Below are 27615 nucleotides of genomic sequence, written 5' to 3'. Positions count from 1 at the left end.
ATACAATAACAAATGTGGTCCAAAGTTTTTCCCATTTATTAAGCAAAGAATGCAGGTACAGAGTGTCCAAATCCATCATTTAAATGTCTATAAAACTCATAATTTCATGGTCATAAACTAAATTTGTTATTAGCCCGTTATTATACTAGAAGCTTATTATCTCAACCTCCACTTGGTTTATCCCTCCCACTCCAAGTAGCCTTATTTATCTGAAAAGAACAAAGAGAAGAGTGAACTTCATAGCTCAATAACCATACACCACCTGACTAGATCAAACATAAGTTTTGATATGATTTAATGCACCATTTAGAAAGTAAATTTTTACTTAAAATAAAGCACTTTCATAGACATAATAACTAACCACATTGTGGCAATCCGATCATGCATGCACAAATCATGTAGGTTCATAAAGTTGAATCCGAGTGCAATTTAAAATATTCATAGTTGTCAAACATTTGCTATTTATCCATATTATCTATTAAAATAGTGCACAGATTTTTCATGCTATGGTCACTATAACCCGTGACAAGACCATTTTTGTACTTGACAAGATATCGTGGTTCGTAATCATTACCAACTTTAACCCATTGGCAATGGACTGTTTTCATTGAATGCTAGCTCTAGGGTATCGATTGGCCCCCATAGGGGCGATCATAGCCATTTAAGAGTTCATAAAATGTTTCATATTTTTCATATATCATACCTATAAAAATAGGTTGAAAAGAACTAAATGGCATCATAAAAATTTAAAATGCACAATCAGCCAAATGTATCATTTTCAAAATGACATGAAACTTTTCATAATCATAACTCATACATAAATCTTTCATAGTAAAGTATTCAATAACAATGCTATTTGGCCTAAAACATAAATCATTCACAATCATATGCTTGATCCTAAATTTTCAATAAAATACAGGGCAGTCATATCAAATATAATTCATAATTTCATGCTTGAAATTAATCAATAATTTGAAATTAATAAGGTTTGTGCTAGGGTCACTTCCCTCGATTCACAAGATCACTAGATTCAAATGGACAAATTGGTTACAACTATCCGAAACCATTTAATAAGATAAATTAATTTATATTCAACTATTTAAAAATCTAATACAAAATAAGAAGCTCTGGGGGACCAAAATAGACTTGATCTAATTGCATGCCCAAACCGGGGAAAAGAGGTAGGAAAGACCGGCTCAGCAGTCTTCACAATGCCAGTTGAGGATCCTTTATAGGGTCCACCTGATGGGTATACAAAGAAGAACAAGACCCTCAAGTAAGATCTACGGGTTAGATATAGAGAAAAAGATTCAACCAGGGGATGGGATCTTTTCATCATTTTTTTCATTTTCTCTCTCTTCTCTCCTTTTGCTCTCTTTCCTTTCCTTTCTTTTGTTTTTTCTTTCTTTCTTCTTTCTTCTTTCTTTTTGGTGAAACAAGGGGCATGAATCACCTCACTCAAGAACAAGGGAAGCTAGAGGAAAAGGGGATGATGGCATATAGGAGGGGTGGTTGATGCGCTCTTATCGCGAGAGCGATCAAAGATAAAAGTTAACCGACTACTGCTCTGTAGAACTGGGTGAGCAGGGTTGAAACCTCAGGGACCTAAAGTACTTGTTTAGAAAATTAAAAGAAAGCTTGGTTGTTTTTAAGAGTTGGAGAATGAATCTAGATTGACAAAATAGTAACTAAAAAGAAACTTAATGAATCCGATAGAAAAGAAAAAAATCTCAGGAGATCGAATCCCCTTGTAAAATAAATGTCGCATCTATTTCTTACTGCAGCACTGCTACTTCTGATTTTGATTAGCATAGCTTATCTCCTTTCTGAGCACGGACCATATCCTCATATCACAGCCCATCTCTTAAAGCGTAAGCTAACTAAATCTCACAAGTATAAAAAGAGGATCTATTCTTGAAAGAAAATCTTTATTTTTATTCTTTAATTTTTGTTTAAGCTTTGAGAGAGAAAGAGAATATGGAGGGAATGCTGAAGATTTCTATGCGTGGCTAGGCACCATCATCTCAGGAGGAAAGATGAACCTTGTAAATAGATGGTTTGATGTTGATCTATCTTATGTATCTCTTTCCTTTTATCAATAAAATTTTTGATCTATTTAGAAATTAAAAGTGCACTGTTCCTTTATGCTTCATTTATAAGATTTAGATTTTGAACAATCTATACTCTAAGAGATGCATCGTGATCTGAATATATGGTGCGTACTCAGACAAGAGATAGATTGTCTCAAGAGGAATAGATCCTCTCTTTACACTTGTGAGATTTAGTCAGATAGCTTATGCTCTAAGAGACAGGCCGTGATCTAAGGATATGGTCCATGCTTAGAAAGAAGATAAGCTATACTAATCGAAATCATAAGTAGCAGTGCTGTAATAAGAAATAGATGTGACATCTGCTTTACAAGGGGATTCAATCTCCCGAGGTTTTTTTCTTTTCTATCGGATTCATAACGTTTCTTTTTAGTTTCTATTTTGTCTATCTAGATTCGTTCTCCAACTCTTAAAAACAACCAAGCCTTCTTTTAATTTTTTTAAGCAACTGCCTTAGGTCCCTGAGGATTCGACCCGACCCATCCTATTCTACGGAGCAGTAGTCGGTTAACTTTTATTTTTGATCGCTCTCGTGACAAGAGCGCATCAAATTTTGGCACTGTTGTCGGAGACCTTGGTATAGTTGATTTAGAAAAAAACAAAAAAATATATACATATTTATATTTTTATTGCTTTCTAACTTTTTTTTTTTGTTTTATATATTTAGTTGTTACTGCCTTTCATAACTGATTTACTGATTTAATTTACTACCTTTAAAAGTAGATTTGATATTCTACTTAATTTAAAATTTGCTTTTTATTCTTAGAATAATTTACTTTCCTTTTAGTAGATTCTCTAAATCCTCTCTTTCCTTTTATCCTTAATCTAAATTCTTTTCTCTTTTAGTTAAATTCTTTTTTCAGACTTAATCACTTGAACTTACTTGTTTCGCAAAACCAAAAGACAAAACCCTAATCCTAAAAACAATTGACATCACATAACATTTAACTAATATAGAGAAACTCATTAAATCTTAGAAGCTTCAACCTATATTGGACATCTTTCTTGTATCTGCACTGCATTCTCATAAAATGCTTTAAAGGCATAATCCATTAACTAAGATAAGGTGGGGATTTGATCACCCTTAACCCACAAATCACTTCCTTGCATCTGCATAACCTAATCCTTAAATAAAATCAATTAAACATTGACCACTAAGGTGTTTGAGCTCATTAGAACAAGGCATCCGAAAAAGTTGGATCAGGTCAGGATTGGCTAGTTAACTGGTGTCTAGGAAAGAGGTTCAGGGACAAAAGCATGAAGAAAGGTGGTTCTCTAATTAGGTCCATTGCGAAAGCACGGGGAGCCTCCCACCGATCTTACCCTTACTTGACTAGTTGACTAGTTAGTTTCTGACTTAGAGGACTCTAAAGCAGTCTTAGCAGTTAGGAGCTATCTAGATTTAAGATAACCCTAGTTAGATTTGATTGTGTAACTTGTTTGTTAACAGAAAAATAAATAAATAATTTTAACTTCTCATCTATCTCTCCTTCCTCTTCCCTCTTCTTCTATAAAAAAAAAATATTTTGCAAAATTGCAACTTGGAAAATGGAATTTGATCGATTAGTGAGAATTGAATCAAATCCCATTTCAAGTCAAGGAATTGTCGAGTCCATCATGGGTGAACCCAACCACGAATCCAAATACCTTAAAGATCTATGCTACTCTGTGGGTTCAGCCCAATCATCCTGTATAAGACTCCCTGAGATTACAGTTGGTAGTTTTGAAATTAAACCTCAAATAATTAATATGCTCCCCAAATTCATCAGAATTAAGGATGCATATATTTTCATTAGAGAATTTGAGGTGTGTGAAACCATAAGAATACACCAAATGTCAGGAGATGCCATAAAATTTAGGCTGATCAACTTTGTACTAAAGGACAATGCAAAGAAATGGCTATACAGCCTGTCCAACCAGTCAATCACGACATGGGAAGGCTTCGTAAAAATATTCTTATGAAAATTTTTTCCCCATCATAAGACAGGCAAGTTTAGAAACGAGATTAACCAGTTCTACCAAATAAGAAGAGAGTCTTTCTAGAAGTGCTTAGACCGATTTAAGAACCTCCTAAGTCAATGTCCATATCACGGTATAGATATTTGGAGGTTGTGCCAAATCATCTACGAAGGTCTAGATCCAAGTTCTAGAACAATGCTAGAATGAATGTGCCAGGGCCCATTCATGCATAAGGAACCTAATGAGGTCTGACAATTTCTAGAAGATCTAGTAGAAAAGAGTCTGCAATGGGAATCGACTAGGAAAACCGAAAAACACACACCAGCAAGAGGTGGGATACATCAAGTCCAAACATTCCTAGCTACGGAGGCTAGAATTGCAACCTTGACCCGTAGGATCGAAGCCCTAGAACTTCAAGGACACCCCCAAGCAAACCAAATATCCGCACCTATGTGCAATAGATGCAGTGCACCAGACCACATCTTGGAAGAATGTCCTTCACTAGAAAACACAATCAAAGATGGGCTTGCATAAGTAAATGCAGCCTATCAAAGGCCTATAAACAATCCTTACGGACCAACATATAACCTGGGATGGAGGAACCATCCAAATTTTTCATGGTCACAAGGTTCCAATTCAGGTAGTCATGTCCCAAACCAGTCCTATCTAAGGACCAACCAAGCACCAACCAATCCACCAGGATTGGGCCAAAAAAAAGGTTGAATACTTTAGAAAAGGGGTTGGAAGTCTTGCTCAAATCAACCTCCAAACCATAAGTACACTAAACAATTTTATGCAGACCATGGGCCAACTATTAAACGCAAACATCTAGGCAATTGCCCGTCTAGAAATGCAGCTAGGTCAGCTAGCCACCACAGTTAGTGAAAGAGAAAAGGATAGACCACCAAGTCAATCCGAGACTAACCCCAGGAACCAGAACAACTAACTATCCCAACAAGGACCCCAGATCAACCAATTGAATGTCATTCATACACTAAGATCTGGAAAACAAATAGATAACCATGTGGGCACACCTGAAACGGAAGAAGAAATAGAGGCTATGATTTTGTATGAACCACAGTAAGACTAAGACATCTGGCTGAAGACGTTAAACTTAGCGCTTATTGGGAGGCAACCCAATTTTTTTAAATTAATATCTTTTTTATTGAATAAACAGAGAAACCCACTTTGAGGCTTTGAACTTTCAAGCCACCATCACACCAGATCATCTTCAACATGGAGCACATATTCACCGAGTGACATCTTTCTTTTTCTTTCTTGCATTGCATTTTCTTTTCTCCTTCATTGGGGATCATGTAGATTAAGTTGGGAGGGAGAAACAACTTGAACTAAACAAGTCCTCGAATAGAGTAAAGATAGTAGTAATTATGTATCTTTAGGCTATAGAATTAATGTTAATCATGTATTCTTAAACAATTAATACATAGATTAGAGGATTCTCGAAATACTGAGGGCTCAAATATTAGGAAAACCAATAAGTGATTAAGTCAAGAACAAGAAATTGATTTATGAGCATTCTTAACCTCTTCCTACTAGCATCAAATGAAAATCTAGCTCTCGTGAGTCGGAGTGGAAAATGTCAAATTAAATTCCTTCGTTTAATAAAATTAATTAGCACAAGTTTTTGAGCACCACTACCAAGTAACTGGACCTCTTCGCCTAAATAAGCATTGAGTCTCGCATCAAAAAGTGAAAAGTGTGAAGAAACTTGAATAACCATTCTCGCTGACTCAAGTAGTAAGATCTGAGGGGTGTTCTACACCTAATACCCTAAAGCCAACTGATTTGGGAGCTATTGGTCTGAAACTCGTTACAAAGATCTAGCAGAGATAGGATTAAAATGTTAATATACAGCCGCTTTAACTCGTAGCCTTTTAGACTTAAGCAAGTAAGCCCGAGGGATGTTTTACACTCAATGCCCTAAAGCCAACTGGTTTGGGAGTCATTGGCCCAAAGCTCGCTACACGGATCTAATAGAAAGCTTAAAAGGTTAAGGTATTACACACTGTACTTAAAAAAATACAAAAAAAAGATTAAGAAAAAAATAAAAAAAGGAAAAAAAACAAGTACATCCTCCTCATTGAGAAGCTAGATGATTTAACGATAACAGTAGGGAGATGGTCAGGAAAAGTCTTTAAAAACTATTCATGTTCTCAACTTAACCATTATAATACTAATATTCCAATGATGTATTCGTTAGCCTTCTAACTAGATATCAGCTGCAATTAGAAGTGCATGATAAGGCATTCATTTCTTAGCACTTGGGTATGTAATATTACTTCTTTTCTCACTCGAGGATGAGTAAAACTCAAGTTGAGAGGTGTGATCAGTACATGAATTAGGACTTAGAAGCATTAAATTTCTTATTAATTGATCCATTTTATGTCGAAATTAATACTCCTTTGTCTGTTTTACAGATAATTGAAGGATTGAACTGATCACAACCCAAATTGGTCTAGACCCAATGTCAAATTCAAGAAATTAAGGGGCCGAGGACGTACATGGCAATAACATAAAAGAGAATGTTTTCTCTGGAAGGAAGTGGGTTTTGGCATTAGCAAATAAAGTGGTGGGCCCCTGATGCATTTAATGAATAAGGGAAAAAAAGGGTGGTTTGAAGGGAGCTGTGCGTGGAAGTGAGCTGGGGCTGAGCGCGGCTCTAGGTTTTTGTGCGACATTTCATGCACAGAAACATGTGACACAGGAGATGGCATTTGGAGTGGTTGATTTGCATGGCGTGAGCTGGATGTGGCATTGGGTGAGACGTGGGTGCATAGGATCAGCCATCAAAGGCGAGAAGGACGCGGTTGGGAGCGAAAAGCGAGCACTGTGCGACAAAATAAGAAGATTGGAATGCACAACAATGGTGCGCGCATGGGACTCGAAATTTTTGTGGATGCGCCTTGGACGAGTAACAGACGAAGCTCCAACACGAAAGTGTTGGCCTATAAAAGAGAGAGCCCTGTGGGCATCTGGAGGGGAGTCGGCAGAAAGAAAATTTTTATTTTTATTCTCTAATTTTTGTTTAAACTTTGAGAGAGAGAATATGAAGGGAATGCTGAAGATTTCTATGCATGGCTAGGCACCATCATCTCAGGAGGAAAGATGAATCTTGTAAACAGATGGTTTGATGTTAATCTATCTAATGTATCTTTCCATTTATCAATAAAATTTCTGATCTATTTAGAAATTAAAAGTGCACTGCTCCTTTATGCTTTATTTATAAGATCTAGATTTTGAACAATCTATACTTTAAGAGACGCTCGTGATCTGAGGATACGGTGCGTGCTCAGACAAGAGATAGATTGTCTCAAGAGGAATAGATCCTCTCTTTATACTTATGAGATTTAGTTAGTATAGCTTTTCTCCTAAGCTATCTAACTAAATCTCATAAGTATAAAGAGAGGATTTATTCCTCTTGAGACAATCTATCTCTTGTCTGAGCACGCACAGTATCCTCAGATCACGATGCGTCTCTTAGAGTATAGATTGTTCAAAATCTAGTTCTTATAAATGAAGCATAAAGGAACAATGCACTTTCAATTTCTAAAGAGATCAAAAATTTTATTGATAAAAGGAAAGATAGATCAACATCAAACCATCTATTTACAAAGTTCATCTTCCCTCCTGAGATGATGATGCCTAGCCACGCATAGAAATCTTTAGCATTCCCTCCATATTCTCTCTCTCTCTCATAGCTTAAACAAAAATTAAAGAATAAAAATAAAAGTTTTCTTTCTACCGACTCCTCTCCAGATGCCCACGGGGCTCTCCCTTTTATAAGCCAACACTTCCACGTTGGAGCTTCGTCTGTTACGCATCCAAGGCGCATCCGCAAAAATTTCAAGTCCCATGCGTGCACAACTGTAGCACGTTCCATCTTATTTTGTCACACAGCGCCCGCTTTTCGCTCTCAACCGCATCCTTCTCGCGTTCGATGGCCGATCCTGTGCACCCGCATCTCACCCAACGCCACATCCAACTCGCGCCATGCATATCAGCCACTCCAAACACCGTCTCCCATGTCACGTGTTTCCGCACGTGAAATGCCGCGCAAAAACCCAAAGCCGTGCTCAGCCCCAACTCACTTCCATGCACAGCTCCCTTCAAACCACCCTTTTTTTCCTTATTAATTAAATGCATCAGGAGCCCACCACTTTATTTGCTCAAGCCAAAACCCACTTCCTTCCAAAGAAAACATTCTCTTTTATGTTATTGCCATGTACGTCCTAAGGCCCTTAATTTTTTGAATTTGACATTGGGTCTGGAACAATTTGAGTTGTGATCAGTCCAATCCTTCAATTATCTGCAAAATAGACAATGGGGTATTAATTTCGACATAAAATGGATCAATTAATAAGAAATTTAATGCTTCTAAGTTCTAATTCATGTACTGATCAATGGTGCCTAGTGAGGATGCCGGTCTCAAGAGTCTGGCTATCATAAAATGGCCATCTAAAGGGGTGACAAGGCCAAGGAGGAGAAGGACAAAGGAGAGGAAGATGCGAGAGGAGGCCAAAGCTATTATCTTGCTTCATCAAGGAGGCGATCATAAATCTGATACAGATGGGGCACCACAATCTCAAAGCAGAGAAAACTGGAGGCAAGGAGGGAGAAAGAGATGGAAGAAAAGGAGAAGAGAGAGGGAAAGGAAGGGAAGAAATGGTTCACAGTGGTCCTCAGAGCTAAGGGAAGAAATAGACGAATGATAGGAGTTAACTGCTAGTGGAGGGGATCGATCAAAATGGAAGGGAGGCAAGGCTCCCGCAATCACAATGGCTAGGGTTCTTCCTTTTCTTTTGTTTTTCCACAATGTTGCCGGTTTCTAATTGCCCAGCCAAGAAACATTGGGGGAGGGTCATGTGATGGTCCACAGGACCATTGCTCGATTTTGCCCGATCAAAAGCAAGGTTCTCACATTCTCCCCTTTTTAAAATTTTCATCCTCAAAATTTGCATAGCTAAGCCTTCAAAAAGCTATAGGTGCACCACTCTCATTTCATCCTGAAGATCCCAAGTTGCCTCTCTTTCTAAATGGTTGCTCCATTGAATCTTCCAATAAGATGCAATGCTTCATCTCAAAACTTGCTCCTTGCTATCAATGATTCATATATGAAACTTCTTGTAAGTCAAATCTTCTTCAACTTGCAGTAATTCATACTCCACCACATGACTCAAATCTGGAATGCACTTCCTCGGTAAAGAAACATGAAAGATATTGTGCATATTGAATAGCTTTAGTGGCACGGCTAATCTGTAAGCAACATCTCCTACTCTATCTAGAATCTCAAAAAGCCCAATGTAACGAGGACTTAACTTACCATATCTCCCAAATCTCATGACACATGTTGAAGGCTAAACCTTCAAGAAAATAAAGTTACCAGCTTGAAATTTCATCTCTCCTTTTCTTATTTGCGCAACTCTTTTGCCTATCTTGTGACGCCTAAAGTCTTTCCTTGATTAACAAAATTTTCTCTATGGTATTTTGGACTAATTGAGGATCCAATAACCTCTTTTCCCAATGTCATCCCAATGCAAAGGAGACCTGCAATTCCTTTCATAAAGGGCCTTGTAAGGTGCCATCTTGATGCTAGAAGGATAGCTATTATTATAAGCAACTCCACTAAAGCCATATGATCATCCCAACAACCTCCAAGATCAACTGTGAAAACCCTCGACTTGCCCTCCAAAGTTTGAAGCATCCTCTTTGATTGGCCATCAGCCTGAGGGTGAAAAACAATGCTAAGCTTCAATTCAATTCCCACAACATCTTGAAAACTCTTCCAAAACCTAGGCACAAACCGTGGATCTCAATAGATACTATGCTTGCCAACATGCCATGCAAATGGTGCGGGTGCACGATTTCGTCAATATACATTCATGCCAATTTATCAAGCGAAGTACCAACTCTGAAGGGTAAGAAATGAGCTGACTTTTTGAGCTGATCTGCAATTACCCACACAACATCAATTTTTTAGCTGTTCTCGGAAGCCTGGTGACAAAATCCATGGTGATATATTCTCATTTCCATTCCAGTATCTCTAATAGTTCCAACAATCCAGCAGGTCTCTGGTATTTGACTTTCACTTGCTGGTATACTAAGAACTAAGCTACAAATCTGGTTATTTCTCTCTTCATACCACTCCACCACCTTAAAACCCTGCACATCTTTATAATTGCTAAAAATGTGAGAAGACAAATGAGATGGAATCCCATACCTTAGACCCTTCTTAAATCTATGAGCTTTGCTTCTTTCAGACTCCATAAGTTAAGGGTAGAAGTGGCCTAACTCATTAAATTTATTGTTGAGACTTAGTTATTTATATCATGTTATGTTATTTCATTTCTGACTTTACCTATTTTACCCTTGAGAAGTCATTATGTGGTATTGTGGTAACAAGGGTAACTTAGGACTTTCACTTTGCATTGATTATATAAAACCCCCTACATTAGATGGCCAGCCTATGTGGCTGATTATCTTTTCTTTCTTCAACAAGGTATCAGAGCAAACACGATTGGACCCATCAGACCTGCCTCGACCTCTGCCTCTACCACCCCTACCGCGTGAGAACGTCGATCCAGCAAAAGCAGAATTTTCTCGTAGAGGGGATAGAACAGAAGATAATTTTCTCGTCAAGTACTTGCCTGATGGATCAGCTGAGAGACTCAAGGCGAGAATTGTAGCCAAAGGCTTCACAAAAACATATGGGGTGGATTACTTTGAAACTTTTTCACCTATGGCTTGCTTGAACTTTGTGAGAGTAATTCTTTTGCTTGCTGTCAATTTGGATTGGACCCTTCATCAGTTAGATGTTCAAAATGCCTTCCTTTACAGTGAGTTGGAAGATGTGTATATGGACCAACCTCTAGGTTATATGGTTCAAGAGGAGAAAAGAAAAGCCTGTAGATTGCAACGAGCTATTTATGGTCTTAAGCAGTCACCAAAGGCCTGGTTTGATAAGTTCGACAGAACTATTGGTAAATATGGTTTTACCCAGTGTTATTCTAATCATTCTATCTTTGTATATCGCCAGGATAGTAGTGTGGTTATACTTGTGGTATATATAGACGATATTATTGTGAAAGAAACAACTTGCAGCTGATTGCTCAGACTAGGAAATGGCTCAACGATGCATTCCAGATAAAAGATCTTGGCTTATACACTACTTTCTTGGTATTGAAGTCATCTGCATGAAGAACAAGTTAAATCTATCCCAATGCAAGTACACTCTTGATTTATTATAAGAGACTGGTATGCTGAATTCCAAACCAATTGAAACTCCCATGGATTCTAGTCTTAAGCTAAAAACTGATGAGGGTGAATTGCTTGGAGATTGTACATGCTACAGACGATTGATTGGCAACAAGGGTTCTCAGAACCGTCCCGAACCGAACGGTTCGAGACGTGCCAAACCAGACTGACGAAGAATCGGAACGGTTTCGATGGAGAAAACGGCACACACCGATACCAGGGAAGAAAGAGAGGAAAACATAGGTAGAGAGAGAGAAGGAGAGGGAGAGAGAAGAGGATGCCGTCGGTAGCCGACGGTGGCCCTCTGCAGCTGCTGGAGTATGGCGGAAGCCGCCACAGCTCGATTTGCTCAACGGGGCTGCCGCAACGAGCAAGAAAGAGAGAGGGGGGGAGACCACCAAAGATGGGAGGACGAGACGACGGAGAGACCGTCGGAGGACTCTGGGTGGCCATCGTGGCCATCGGATGGCGAAAGCGGCGCAGGGGGGTCGCGGTCGCGGAACAGGGGCTATCGCCCCTGTTCACGTGTGACCCTTTTTTAAAAACAGGGATTAACAATGAAGTTGGCAAACTATTTGCCAGCTTCATTATTTAAAAGATTTTTTTAAAAAAAATTAAAATCAGTAAAGCCGGCAATCAAATTGCTGGCTTCATTTTTTGAATTTTTTTAAAAAAATCTATTAAACAATGAAGTCGACAAACTATTTGTCGGCTTCACTTAAATTTTTATTTTTTAAAAAAACCCATGAAACAAGGGTGTCGCCTCAGTTTCACATCCGCGGCACCGCGCACGTGGACTACACCATCCGACTACCACGGTGGTCAGTCGGAGGCTGTCCGATCGACCCTCCGACTCCTCCCTCTTTTTCTTTCTTCCTCCCTCTCTCTATTTCTCTCTCTTTTTCTCTTTTCCACCTCCCGGTTCCCTTCTTTTCCTTGTTTTGGTTCGCATCGGTCCGATCTGGTATGGAACCATACCAAATCGTGCCGTCAGTCGGACGACATGGCCACCGATACTGATACCAAAAACCTTGATTGGCAAGTTGATCTATCTTACAGTGACTCAACCTGATATCTCGTTTACTGTTAATGTTCTGAGTCAATTTATGGATGCACCCAGATACTATCATTGGGAAGCTACATATAAGGTGTTAAGATATCTGAAGAACTATCATGATAAAGGGCTTACTTATCAGAAAAGTGGTTACTATTAGCTCACTACCTTTACTGATGCAGAATAGGCTAGCTCCTATAAAGATAGACACTCTACTATAGATTATTGTACTTTTTTGGGTGGCAATCTAATTACTTGAAAAAACAAGAAGCAAAGTACTGTTGCTCATTCCAGTTCAGAGGCAAAGTATCGTGCTATGGCACATATGGTTGGAGAACTTATGTGGCTGAAAACTCTCTTGCTTGAACTTGATCTTCCTCAACCTGACACCATGGAAATGTTCTATGACAATCAATCAGCTATCTATATCACTGCTAATCCAATTTTTCATGAACGAACTAAGCATATAGAAGTAGACTATCATTTTGTTCGTGATGCTGTCCTCAAGAAACTGGTGACTACATCCTTTGTTTACTCAGCTGATCAGACTGCAGATATCTTCACTAAAACATTACCCAAACAATCATTCCAGAGCTACTGTTTCAAGCTAGGCCTGCAAGATCTATATACCCCAGCTTGAGGGGCAGTGTTGACACTTAGTTATTTATATTATGTTGTGTTATTTTATTTCTAACTCTACCTATTTTACCCTTAAGAAGTCATTATGTGGTATTATTGTAATAGGGATAACTTAGAACTTTCATTGTGTTGATTATATAAAACCCCCTACATTAAATGGCGGGCCTATGAGGTTGATTATCTTTTCTTTCTTCAACATTTATTAAACTAGATAAAACTGGATGATGATCTCGTGGATCATCATGTGCCCCCCAACTAAGATCAAAAGCTGGCAACATCATGGAAAAGGAAAAAAAAAATCCGACCATTGTGACTATTGGAGCCTCGCCTCCCTTCCATTTCCATCGATCCCCTCTATAGGCAATCAATCTTCCATCATCGTTTTGTGAAGGTAAGCGAGAGGAGAATTCGGAATTGCCGGTCTCCTTGCTCTATTTCTTCCCTTCCCTTAGCTCCCATGCCCACCACGAACATTTCTTCCCTTTCCCCTCTCTATTCTCTTCTTGCATCTCTATTTTGTGCCCTACCTCTTGTTATCTCCGTTTCAAGCTCGCTGTGCCCCATCTTTGTCGAATTCACAGTTGCCACCTTGCCGAAGTAAGGTAACAGCTGCACCTCCCTCATCTTCCTCTCCCCTATCCTATTCTTCAGCCTTGCTGATGCGGGACAATCCTAAAAAGAAAATCAATCCTAATAATCAAGCTCTTTTCTGTTCATCAACAACAAATCACGTCCGACCAGGGGCTCATTATTCCCAGGACAGACAGTATAGTTGCCTATACACTGCTCAAGAGGCGTGATTGATTGATACGAGACTAAAGTGAGATCAATCTAAATGATACAGACGAATGCCATTCGAGATATCAGTAAACAATTAGCAATAGAAAATTTCATAAACAGATAGCAGAAATTAAACATGCTCACGAGTAAATGCAAAAAAAAGAAATAAAAATAGAACGAGAGAAAATAAAACATTAAACCCGTGAGAAAATCCAAGAAGATGATAAGAATCCGGATCGTGGTAGTTAAGAAACTACTCTGATTAGGGCTCTTAATCTTTTAACCAAACAGATCCATCGATAAAGAACTAGGTCTTTACCAACATCGGATTAAAAAAAAAAATCAAAGATCAACTGTTAAGAAACGAAGGTCCTTGACAGCATATGATCTGTAGAATAAGAAATCACTCCTTCTCTCAGCACGACAGATGAAAATTCTGGAGGAGACAGATCTTCTCTTGACGGAATAGGCTTGCGTGGGTAGATGGTGGAGTCGATCAGAGTCGCAGGAACACTGAATCTTAAGTAGAAGGAATAGGATAGAAAGTGGACCTCACACCCTCCCCTTGTGGGGCAATTTTGGGTCTCACACCCTCTCCCTCTCGGAGCGATTGACACAAGTATTTGTGGAGTTTGTAAAATCATTCATTGTTTTCTTCATGAAAGATACAAGGATTTATATAAGACTTTAAGGGTCCTGTTTGTTTAGGAATCTCTTATCTTTACAAAGAAGAAATCAACCCTCCACAAAAAAGTAAAGCATTATAATCTACCATAGGAAAGAAATCAGCCTTCAACAAAATAAGTAGCCAAGAACTCATAAGGAATTCTAAGGAAGAAATGGAACTCCATGTGGGTGCTTGATGCTTGACACAACTTGGCATGAGCATGGCACATGCTGGCATGCATATTTCTTCTCTTGGCATGTGGAGAGTGGTGGCTCCAAAGGTAACGTGGACAAATCCAAGTATGGCCCTATGGACCCAAAGCCAAATGTATTAAAATTTATTGACTGAAAATAAATAACTAAAGTAGAATCAATTTAATGAGGCTTGTTCGATCCAAATCGAACTTAAATTATGTTGCCGATTTTTGATGGCTCTGGTGTCCGCACCAATTCTCCCGGGGTGGGAAAAACTCGACCCTGTCGAGTGTGGGTCGATTCCGCTCTGGTGACGCTCCAGTAGATCGGGATCAATACGTTGCAGCTCTTCTCGAGTGATCCATGTATCTTCAGACTACGGTCGACCTCGCCATCTGACCAGATACCGCTGATAGCCTCGACTCCGGGTGGAAAGGATCTGCTCATCCAAAATTCTCTCAATCTGATCGTGTTTTGCTGACATTTTGGCTGGTGGACACTCAAGGATAGGTTCGCTCTCAAAGATTGGTTCAGGCTCAAATGGCTCACTAGGTATCCGAGTTGGTTTTTTATAGACGACAAGATCTGTAATGTTAAAAGTAGAGCTAATTTCAAAATCAGAAGGTAGGTCCAAACATACGCATTTGATCCGATTTTCTTTATGATCTTAAACGGACCTGCTCCTCGGACATGTAACTTCTTCACGGTTCCGGGGAGAAATCGTTCAGGCCTCAATCGAACCATCACATAGTCTCCCTCTACAAACTCTTGAACACATCGATGAGAATCTACATTCTGTTTATAAACTTTATTACTCATACTAATTTTTTTACTGATCTCTTTATGCAGACTCTTGACATGCTGTGCAAATGACTCTGCAGATTCGGAAATCCTAGCATGCATGGGTAGTGGGATGAGATCTATTGGTTTTTTAGGTTGATATCCATGAACTACTTCAAAAGGACTCATGCCAATGGACCTATTAACAGAGCTATTATATGCAAATTCGGCTCGGGGCAGCAAAAGATCCCAGTTATCCATATGTTCCCCAATCAAGCAACGCAAAAGATTTTCAAGACTCCTATTAACCACTTCGGTCTGACCGTCTGTTTGCGGATGATAGGCAGAAAAAAATTTTAGTTTTGTGCCTAAAAGATGCCATAGGGTTTTTCAAAAGTAGCTCATAAATCTAACATCCCTATCAGAAACAATGATTTTAGGCAATCCATGTAGTCTAACAATCTCATCAAAGTATATCCTTGCAACTTTCGACGCATCAGACGTTTGGCAACAGGGCAAGAAATGGGCCATTTTTGAAAATCTATCTACAACCACTAGAATAGAATCATGCTTCCTAGCTGTCATAGGTAATCCCAAAACAAAATCCATACTAACATCTTGCCAAGGACAGTCTGGTATAGGTAAGGGTGTATATAAGCTGGTGTTTTGTTTTCTCTGCTTGGCCACGGCACATGTTCTACATTGGGCAACAATTCGGGCGACATCTCTTTTCAAGCTTGGCCAAAAGAACTGGGCTTCTACCAACTCTATAGTTTTATTCCTACCAAAGTGTCCAGCTAATCCTCCAGCATGTAATTCCCAAACTAAAAAATCTCTTAAAGATGTACGGGGGATACACAGCCTAGTTTCTCTAAATAGGTAACCATCCTGAAGGGTATATTCACTATGTTCTCTAGATGGCCCCTTACGTAAAGCGGTAAGTATGTCACCAAAATCTGGACACTCATAATTTTCTTTAACCTTATCAAAACCAACAACTTCTATACTAACGGTGGACAGCAAAGTATGACGACGACTCAGGGCATCAGCAGCACGATTCTCTACGCCTGCACGGTGTTTCAAAACAAAAGTATAGGCTTGCAAAAACTCGACCCACCTACCGTGTCTATGATTCAATTTCTTTTGAGAATTCAGAAATATAAGGGCCTCATGATCAGAGTACAAAACAAATTCTTGCGGTAGTAGGTAATGCCTCCAATATCTTAAAGCTTGAATTACCGCATAAAACTCCTTATCATAGGTAGAATACTTGAGTTTAAAATCGTTAAGTTTCTCGCTAAAGTATGCTATCGGATGACCTTCTCGACTAAGGACACCACCAATCCCAACTCCTGACGCATCGCACGCTACTTCAAAAACCTTAGAAAAATCAAGGAGACGTAAGATTGGGGCATGAGTCATCTTGTCCTTAATGTCTAGAAAGGCTCTATTGGCTGCCCTAGTCCATTCAAATTTTTCCTTTCTAATGCAGTCAGTGATGGGAGCGACTATGGTGCTAAACCCTTTTATGAACCTACGATAAAAGGTTGCTAATCCATGAAAACTCCGCACGTCATGCACACTCTTGGGCACCGGCCACTCAACTATTGCTCTAATCTTTTCAGGATCAGCAGATACACCATTGGGGGTAACAACAAAACCTAAAAAGATGATATGGTCTGTCATAAAAGCGCACTTCTTAGGATTAGCATACAAGCTTTCTGTTTTAAGAACTTGACACTCTTTAGAGGTGATCTAAATGGTCTTCCCTAGTTCGACTATAGATCAAAATATCATCAAAATATACGACTACAAATACTCCTATAAATGGTCGTAGTACTTAGGTCATCAACCTCATAAAGGTACTAGGGGCATTAGATAATCCAAATGGCATCACCATCCACTCATATAAACCATTTTTTGTCTTGAAAGCAGTTTTTCACTCATCTCCCGGTCTAATCCTTACTTGATGGTAACCACTCTTAAGATCGATCTTAGAAAAGATAGTGGATCGGGCCATCATATCTAACATGTCATCTAACCTAGGGATGGGAAAGCGATACTTAATGGTGATCTTATTAATGGCACGGCTATGTATGCACATCCTCCATGTACCATCCTTCTTTGGAGTCAGTAGTGCAGGAACCGCGTAAGGACTCAAACTCTCCCTCACAAATCCTTTTTTTATCAGCTCTCCAACTTGTCTTTGTAGCTCGGCATGCTCATTAGGGTTCAACTTATAGTGGGACAAGTTGGGTAGGGTAGATCTAGGAACTAAATCAATGGCATGTTGAATGTTTCTCATAGGTGGTAAGTAATCTGGAAGATCCTCAGGAAAGACATCATGAAACTCAGTAAGAAGGCTAGCTACTTCCTTAGGATAATCCACCTTAGAATCCTCACGAACTTCTCTAGCAACAAGCATCCAAACTGGTGATCCTTCACTCATGATCGTCTCTAATTCTTTAGCACCTATCAGATTGAGGCTTTTCTTCTTAAGATTTTCTTTTGGTCCATCGCCTATCTTTCTATTAGTAGCCTTAGGTGGGGAAGGATTAATCGTGATCTTCTTACCTTGATGAGTAAAGCTACAGGAGTTGGTACGGCCATAAATCGTAACATCATTGTCGAATAGCCAAGGCCGACCTAATATGATACTTCCGACTTCCATGGGTAAGACATCGCACCACACATAATCCTGATAGAAATGAAGCTGGATGGGCACACGGCATCTAAATTTAATGGGAATAGAGGAGGAATCAATCCAAGACACACGGTATGGGCTGGGATGATCTACAGGAGTTAATCCTAATCGCTTAACCGTGTCGGTGGAGATGGCGTTGATACAGCTACCGCTATCAATGATCACCTTACAAATTTTATCATCAAATTTTATGAAGGTATGGAAAATAGAGGTCCTACGCCAATTTTCACTATCCTTAGTTTGGGCTAGGACATACCTAACGACTCCAAGCCTAAGGTCTGACTCAGGTGTGGCATAACCTAGGATTTCCTCAGTACTCTCAAATTGCTCGGCTAAATCTGGATCAGCTTCATAAACTTCCTCCTCAATATTTTCTAGAGTTTCTCCTTCTAATTCTTCTACGAATAATGATCGGTTGGGGCATTGTGCAGCAAAGTGACCGTAACCATGGCACTTGAAGCAATGAGATCGAGAACTACTTCCTTTTGATAACTCTCCTATAGCTCCTTTTCCTTTATCTTCTTTTCTACCAATAGGATTTGTAAGTGGAGGTCCGTTACTAGGAGTTTGATTAATATTAGGTCTCGATCCAGAAGGGGTTACTCGGTTGGGTTCAGGACGACGGAGAGTCGAATATCTAGAAAATCTTTCAAAATCTAAGGCAAGTTGATAAGCTTGTTCCAACGTGGTTACCTCTCGCAGAAAGAGCTCACGCTGAATATCCTCTCGTAATCCAGCTCTAAATCTAGATAAGGTAACAACTCTATCTTCGGCTACTCCACATCTCATGAGGTATTCATCAAATCTCGTGATATACTCGGTGACTGATCTATTCCCTTGAGTAAGCCTCTGCCATTGATTTAAAAATCTTTGTTGGTAAGAGATGGGGAGGTACTTCTCTCTGAGTTTTTCTTTCATCTCATCCCAGGTTTCTATCGGATCTTGTCTTCTCTGATTGAGAAGATGCTCAACACTTTCCAATAAAGTCGGGCTTGCCTCACCAATTTCATCCTAGCAAACCTAACTCTCCTTGCTTCAGACATTTCGTACCATCCAAAATAGTGGTCCATACCTGATTCCCAATCTAGGTACTCTCTCGGATCTAGACAACCATCAAAATTTGGGGCTTCGACTTTCACATTCCTAAGAATATGCTCATCTTGATCGAACTGGTTATGGTGCGGGCGTGCCCCTATAGGTCGATCAAGTTCTAGATTCCTACCTCTTTGTCCTATAGGTAGTCGGGGAGATTCAAGTTCAGGTTGTTTCTGCCTAGCTTCTTCTAATACCACTATTCTCTCATCCATGGCTTTCATAAAATTTTTCATGTCATCAAATTTTTCAGTCAGAGCATTAATGATGGCTGCTATATTGGGATCCATATTGGTGTTGGGTGGGGAAGTAGGATGTTGGTACCAGGTACCTGATCTAGTGGTCATGCAACTCTAAGATGCAGAAATAAGGTGCAATAAAAATTAAAATACTTGAAAGTAAAGTACGAAATTTAGAGTGCGAAAATTTAACTTGCAAAAATTTAAATTGCTGAATTTAAACTAAAGCCCTAATCAACCTGCTCTGATACCAAATTGATGCGGGACAATCCTAAAAAGAAAATCAATCCTAATAATCAAGCTCTCTTCTGTTCATCAACAACAAATCACGTCCGGCCAGGGGCTCATTATTCCCAGGACAGACAGTATAGTTGCCTATACTCTGCTCAGGAGGCGTGATTGATTGATACGAGACTAAAGCAAGATCAATCTAAATGATACAGACGAATGCCATTCGAGAGATCAGTAAACAATTAGCAATAGAAAATTTCATAAACAGATAGCAGAAATTAAACATGCTCACGAGTAAATGCAAAAAAAAGAAATAAGAATGGAACGAGAGAAAATAAAACATTAAACCCGTGAGAAAATCTAAGAAGATGATAAGAATCCGGATCGTGGTAGTTAAGAAACTACTCTGATTAGGGCTCTTAATCTTTTAACCAAACAGATCCATCGATAAAGAAGTAGGTCTTTACCAACATCGGATTAAAAAAAAAAAATCAAAGATCAACTGTTAAGGAACGAAGGTCCTTGACAGCATATGATCTGTAGAATAAGAAATCACTCCTTCTCTCAGCACGACAGATAAAAATTCTAGAGGAGACAGATCTTCTCTTGACGGAATAGGCTTGCGTGGGTAGATGGTGGAGTCGATCAGAGTCGCAGGAACATTGAATCTTAAGTAGAAGGAATAGGATAGAAAGTGAGCCTCACACCCTCCCCTTGTGGGGCGATTTTGGGTCTCACACCCTCTTCCTCTCGGAGCGATTGACACAAGTATTTGTGGAGTTTGTAAAATCATTCATTGTTTTCTTCATGAAAGATACAAGGATTTATATAGGACTCTAAGGGTCCTGTTTGTTTAGGAATCTCTTATCTTTACAAGGAAGAAATCAACCCTCCACAAAAAAGTAAAGCATTATAATCTACCATAGGAAAGAAATCAGCCTTCAACAAAATAAGTAGCCAAAAACTCATAAGGAATTCTCAGGAAGAAATGAAACTCCATGTGGGTGCTTGATGCTTGACACAACTTGGCATGAGCACGGCACATGCTGGCATGCATATTTCTTCTCTTGGCATGTGGAGAGTGGTGGCTCCAAAGGTGACGTGGATAAATCCAAGTATGGCCCTATGGACCCAAAGCCAAATGCATTAAAATTTATTGACTGAAAATAAATAACTGAAGTAGAATCAATTTAATGAGGCTTCTTCGATCCAAATCGAACTTAAATTATGTTGCCGATTTTTGATGGCTCTGGTGTCCGCACCACTTGCCATCCCTTTAGGCGGTCGTTTTCCCACCACCAAACTCTTATGACCAACACCCCTATCGAGCACCCCTTATCCCATGCCAGCCATCATGCCCTTTTTCCTCTGGCTTCCCCTATTCTTGAGTGGGGTGATCCATGCCCCCTCTTTCATTAGAAGAAAGAAGAAAGAAAAAAAGAAAGGAAAAAAGAAGAGAAAAGAGAGAAAAGAAAGAAAATTAAAAAAAATTATGAAGAGATCCCATTCCCTGGTTAAATCTCTCTCTTTAACTTGTTGATCTCACTTGAGGTTCTTGCTCTTACCTGTGTACCCATCAGGTGGACCCGAATAAAGGGTCCTAGATCAACATTGTGGAGACTGCTCGGACCTATCTTTCACATCTCTTTTTCTGATTTGGGTATAAAATCAGATCAAGTCCATTTTGGTCCCCTAGAGATTCTTATTTTGTATTTAGATTTTTAAATAGTTGAATGTAAATTAATTTATTTTCTAGAATGATTTTGGATAACTGTAGCCAATTTGCGCATCTGGTGATCTTTGGATGAACCAAGGTAAGTGACCCTAGCACAAACCTAATTAGTTTCGAATTATTGATCAATTTTAAGCATGAAATTATGAATTATGTTTGCATTTTCTTAAAAATCTTGGATCAGGCATATCATTGTGAATGATTTGTGTTTTAGGCCAAATAGCAATGTTATTGTATACTTTACTATAAAAGATTCATGTATGAATTATGATTATGAAAAATTTCATGTCATTTTGAAAATGATACATATGGCTGATTGTGCATTTGAAATCTTTTTGATGCCACTTAGTTCTTTCCAACCTATTTTTATAGGTATGATTTATGAAAAATATAAAATATTTAACAGACTCTTAGATACCTATGATTTGTCTCTATAGGGGCCAATTGACACTCTGGAGCTAGCATCCAACGAAAATGGCCCACTACCAAGGGGTTAAAGTTGGTAATGATTACAAACCATAATATCTTGTCAATTACAAAAACGACCCAGTGACAGATTATAGTGACCATAGCATGGAAAATTTTGGAGCACTATTTTAATAGATGATATGGATAAATAGCAAATGTCTAATGACTACAAATATTTTAAATTGCATTTGAATTTAGCTTTATGAACCTGCATGATTTGTGCATACATGATTGCATAACGGTATGATTTATTATTATGTCTATGAAATGCTTTGTTTTAAAGTAAAAATATACTTTCTAAATGGTGCACTAAATCATGTAAAACTTATACGTGATCCGATAAGGTGCTGTATGGTTACTTACTAAGCTGTGAAGCCCACTCTTCTCTTTATACTTTTCAAATAAGGCTCCCAGGAGCGGATGAGATAAACTAAGTGGAGATCAAGATAATAAGCCCCAAGTGTAGTAGCAGGCTAATAATAAATTTAGTTTATGACCATGAAATTATGAGTTTTGCATCTTTGAATATTTAAATATTGGATTTAAATACTCTATACCCGCATCTCTTTTGGGCTTTGTGTTATTGTGGGCAACACTGTAAGGTAGCACGGCCATGTCATATTCTAGATTTGGGGCATAACACTTGGTGGTATCAGAGGGGATCCGATCGATGGCCTATGTTGACTAGGGGACATTGTAGCATCTATCCACTGGAACAAATCATGAGCTAATTATGATATTTGTGATAGGATTTAAATAGATTTGAATCCCTAGTCCAATGAGCATGTTAGAACTTAAATGGAGGGAGTATGTGAGGACCATGTGGGCATGCTTTTAGTCCCACAATGGCTATACACTGGGTATATATGAGGACCATATGGGCATATGTTTAGTCTCACATTGGCTATATACTAGATAGATCTTGGGTACTTATATTAGATCAAGAAACTCATATAATACCTTGCAACTAGCCTTCTGGGTGAGTTCTGATTTGTTACAAATGGTATCAGAGCGCACCTGACTCATGGTCTATGTAGACTAAGGGACACTATAACACAGGCCTATTAGGGCTAACACAGGCCGATCGTGGTGTTTATGATTAGATTTAAATGGATTTGAACCCTTAGCCTGACGAGAATGCTAGGACTTAAAAGGAGGGAATATGTGAGGACCTGTGCAGGAGTGTATATAGTTCCATATTGGCTATGCACTGGGTGGATCTTAGATACTTATACAGGACCAAAGAACTTAAACAATACCTTCCGACTAGCCTTTTTGGTGAGGTCCTAGGTTGTTACAAATGATATTAGAGTAGAGCTAGTCGATGGCCTATATGAACTAGGAAACACTGTAGCATAGATCCATTGGGACTAATCATAGGCTGATTGTGGTATTCATGATTGGATTTAAATGGACTTGATTGATTAGTCTGGCAAGGACATCAAGGCTTAAATGGAGGGAGAATGTGAGGACCATGCAGACATGTATTTAGTTTCACATCGGCCATACACTAAGAAGATCTTGGTTACTTATACATGATCAAGAAACTCAAATAATACCTTCTAGCATGCCTTTTTGGGTGAGATCTTGGGTTGTTACACCAAGAGCCTGGGTGATTGCCCAAGCAATAGACTTAGGTCCATTTAGGTCTTATAATGGGTTGGGTTTTGATCAAACAAGGGTTTATGCAGCCCAATCTGAGAATTGTTTGTAGATCAAACTACATCAAGCTAGTGAAGCTGTACTCATATATCAAACTATAGATTAATAGAAGATAGATTTTAATACAAACTTCAAAATTTAAACTTTGATGACCTATCTCATGATCTTGGATTGACATGCTAAGGAAGGCCTTATTATACCATAATTAACCTCGTACTTAAGTTTTTCTTTTTTTTTTTTTTTTTTACAAACAACATAATACTTTCAAGAGATCCTAATATGACAAATAGAATTTTAGTTCCATTTTCAAGTTTCTATTTAGCAAAATGATGCTTATACAACAAATACTACACTACTTAACGATAACATTCAGGGTGAACTCAAAATCCAATTACAATAGCCGGAACCTTAACAAAGTAGTCTTCTCTTAACTAGTCATTGGTTGTAATTTTTGAAAGCCTCTCTCCATTCATTCCCTTAAGGGTGTCATTCTTTATCAATGCAAGTCTTCTAAATCCTTCTCCACAACTTTGATTTAGGTGTTTTTAGCTAGCCCCTTTGACTTTCCTAACCCTTCACAAACCTGAGCTACACTCCTCTAACAAAGTGTTGAGTATTAGTTTTACATGTGAACTTCATCACAATCAGGCAATTAGTTATCTACAGCTTCAAACTCAACTGGTGTAAATTTTATACCTTTCTAATATACCGATTTCTGACCCTATATTGCCAAACACTACAGCGCAGCCTTCACATTCTCAACTGCAAGATGGTTAACTTATATGCTAGTACTTTTTTAGTTGACCAACATCTTGGTTCATGCAGCATAGTAGGTCCAAGTGCAACACCTTTGGCAGAAGATGTGTAAGATTCATGGACAAAATCATTGTACTATAATGGTTTGTCAATAATACCCTTCAATATCTTAGTTATATGATTAAAGTTATTTGCAAATAATTAAAAACATGTGAGTGATACATTTATTGTATGTGGATGGAGTTGGTTGCTACAAGGAGCTCTCGTTATGTGTAACAATTTCATATGAGTTTTTTTCCTATTTTTGCATATATAATGGCAATGACGTCTAGCATTTTCTTACACATAAGTGAAAACCAATGATGTTGAGAAACTTCTCATCCCATAAACATGTTCTTCAAAGAAGCTTTCCATTACGACAATCAGCATTGAGCATAGTATATAAGGCTTACTCAGTGAAAAACTTATCAGGGAATTTGCACCAGAGCAGACAATCAGTCAAATATGCTAGCAATATTATGAAAAACCCACCTGTAAACTGGGGAGCAACAGTACCAAGAGTTAGCTTTGAAAATTTGAGGGAAGCTAGCATGACTGGTCTATATTGCTCAAGAACTGGCTCTACAGAATTTCTTATAAGCTCAGATGCTGCCTGTAGCAAACAAAAACCAGACACAGTTACACAAGTACATCATCATACAGACAAGTCCCTTTCTCAACAATATGTCAATCTTTTCAACTAAAAGAAGCTACTTATGATGACATCTGAGGGAAATCAATCTAAACTTAAAGATTCCAAAGTTCCACTGCTCAAATCTTAAGCTGCAAGAAAGGAATGAGAAGCACCTCATTAACGTAAGGCCATATTTTTATCAGCTCTTGGTTAAGCCATTTCAACTGCAAGAATAACAAAACCAGTATTAATAAACAACGAAATAGAAGTGGCGGATAAAAAGTCACAATAACAAAACAAAAAACAATCAACTCAACTTCTGGCGACGTGAGAAAACTACCCATGATGGGTAAAATTCACCTGGAAGAATCTTCCTCGAATCTTCAACTGTCATCTTTGCAAAAGCCGCCAAGATGGCAGCCTGCACCAAGTTATAAGCACACTTTTTAGTTCTAGAAGCACAGATAACACGAGCTACAATCATCTTTGCTTGAAACCAAATTGGTAAAGCAAGATTCTAAATCCTATTAAACAGAAGATTCGACAAAAACAGACACATAATTAGTTCTTCAGAAACATATTCTAGAAAAATAACCTAGTTTGGACATGTAAATCTCCATTCTGTGCTGAAGGACAAACCAAAACTTTCAGCCATTTAAACAGTTTTGGTTTTAGATCTGAAATTATTAAATAATTAAAACACAGAGCTATATGAAAAAAATAGAAATTGGGCAAACAAGACAATACTGCAAGTTACCAAAAATACTGAACAAATATTAACAATGTGAAGATATATTTGTGAATAAACAAATAAAGGATATATAAGAACAAGCTGGCTCAGCATGTAAACATTGGAACAAAAGTATTTCTGGCATATTAATTGCAGGTAACAATCAAGAGGGTCTTAGCAGTTTTTAGCAAATAAAAATCATTAAATACATGGCATGCTAAGAGATTGTATACTTGAAGTAATTCACTTATTCTTCATTCCCAAATTTCTTCTACCCACCGAAACGTTTTGGAAATATCCATGCCATTCAATGTATCTACGTTTTGCAGGTACACGTGTTTCAGCCCATCAAACAGTCTGCTACTCTGATCTAGTCCATCATATCTTTGATGGAAAAATAAAAAGAAAAAAGTAAAGAGAAAAGAGAGATGATCGGAGGATCCATTAGTTGGAGGGATTGGGAACTCCTAGTCACCATGATGAGCGTGGTTATCCTCGTTCAATTCTTCTCTTCCTTATTCTAGAAAGAAGATCACATACTTATTTAATTAGCCATTCCCAATTATTCACACATTTAAACATGGAATCTAGAGCCATGATAACATGGTATGCTACACAACCCAATGGCACCAATATTACACCTTAATGGTATCAAAGATAATACTGCAAGTCTCACATCATCTTAAAATAAAAAATACAACATAAGTATAAAGAGATTTGCCAAAGAAAAGCAGAGCAACAGATTTCTTATTTTCATCAGCCATGTCGATTAGAACTCTTTAGCTATCTAAACACTAATGATATCAACCACCTAACAAAGAATTAAACAGATAGTGATTGGAACTTTCAAGATTTGCCACTTGGACTGACATCAATCTTGATCAAAGAAACATGAGCCGGTAATAATTCAGCAAAAACTTGTAGCTAGAAAGGGGAAAAGAAGGACTCCGATATAACATGTTGATCGAGAATCAAGAATCAGAATACAGAAGTACAACCATAACATATTAGTAACAGATTAATTCCTTCCATGTATTGTGTCAACTAGAGATCATTATCTCTCTAATCTCAGCCTGATAACATAAATTTTATATGGGGACTGCACTACAAAGATTCTCCAAATTGGGCAGGCATCATCTTTTGATCAGAATAGCTCACCAGCTCGAGGCGGCGTTTGGATCGGGAATCCTGGGAGCGGAAGAAGGCGATGAGTAGCCCGAGTCCAGCGATGATCCCAAAAACCAGGCCAGCAAAGAAGGCCATTGCTCCCTTTCCAAGTCAAAGAATGAAAGAAGGGAACAAGTCGATGAGATCTGGCCCAGGCCAGTGCGAAGAAGAAGACAACAGAGGAAGAGAGAGCAGGAGAAGAAGAGCTCATCTTGTCGACTATATTTTATTATTCTTAGTACGAGGTACAAAGTCGTCCCTAACATGCAACTAAAAAAATAAATCATCAAAAAGAAAAAATCAGCAAAGGAAAAGTGGAAAACCCTAAGGTTGGTGAGGTGACGATTCTTCTTCCGTGTGTTGGATTGAAGTGGGAATCCTCTCATAGAAATATTTATATACTATCGGTGGGAGGGAGGGCGCGTCAGGAAGTCGCCGTTCGATTTTTGCATGCATCAGCGATTCGCACGTGCAGCGCATCCCGTCAGCTGCTTGGGTACGGCCAACATAAACGTTCTGTTAGGTCCCTCTGATGGGGTAGCATAGCAGAAGGAGACCAGCAAAATTCTTGTGTCATATGATTTTTAAGAAATATGTTTTTTTTTAATTTTGTAATTGGTTAATGAGGATTAGAATTTATTTTAGAAGGCCTCCTCTCCTCAATAATGTGAAAGTATTTTAGGACATGTTTGGATGTTCTTGTAGAAT

General features: G+C 38.6%; 1 protein-coding gene across 3 annotated transcripts in view; it reads right to left on the bottom strand.

Moving 5' to 3' along the window:
* Window positions 1-27256, bottom strand: part of LOC105032567 (synaptotagmin-5-like) — a 37954-nt gene extending 10698 nt beyond the window's left edge. For 2 of the 3 annotated variants that reach the window (XM_073250772.1, XM_073250771.1), the window contains exons 1-4: window positions 26899-27256; window positions 25329-25431; window positions 25184-25236; window positions 24869-24989 (exon numbers count right to left, since the gene is read on the bottom strand). In XM_073250772.1, the coding sequence (XP_073106873.1) occupies window positions 24869-24989; window positions 25184-25236; window positions 25329-25431; window positions 26899-27003 (382 nt within the window). In that variant the 5' untranslated portion in view covers window positions 27004-27256. The remainder of the gene's footprint in view (window positions 1-24868; window positions 24990-25183; window positions 25237-25328; window positions 25432-26898) is intronic. The other variant, XM_073250773.1, reaches the window with a different exon arrangement.
* Between the last annotated feature and the right edge of the window lie 359 nt (window positions 27257-27615).

The sequence above is a fragment of the Elaeis guineensis genome, chromosome 1, assembly GCF_000442705.2.
Source record: "Elaeis guineensis isolate ETL-2024a chromosome 1, EG11, whole genome shotgun sequence".
NCBI lineage: Eukaryota > Viridiplantae > Streptophyta > Magnoliopsida > Arecales > Arecaceae > Elaeis > Elaeis guineensis.
The sequence above is the reverse complement of the archived record's forward strand: the minus strand, read 5'-3'. Positions and strand labels throughout refer to the sequence as shown.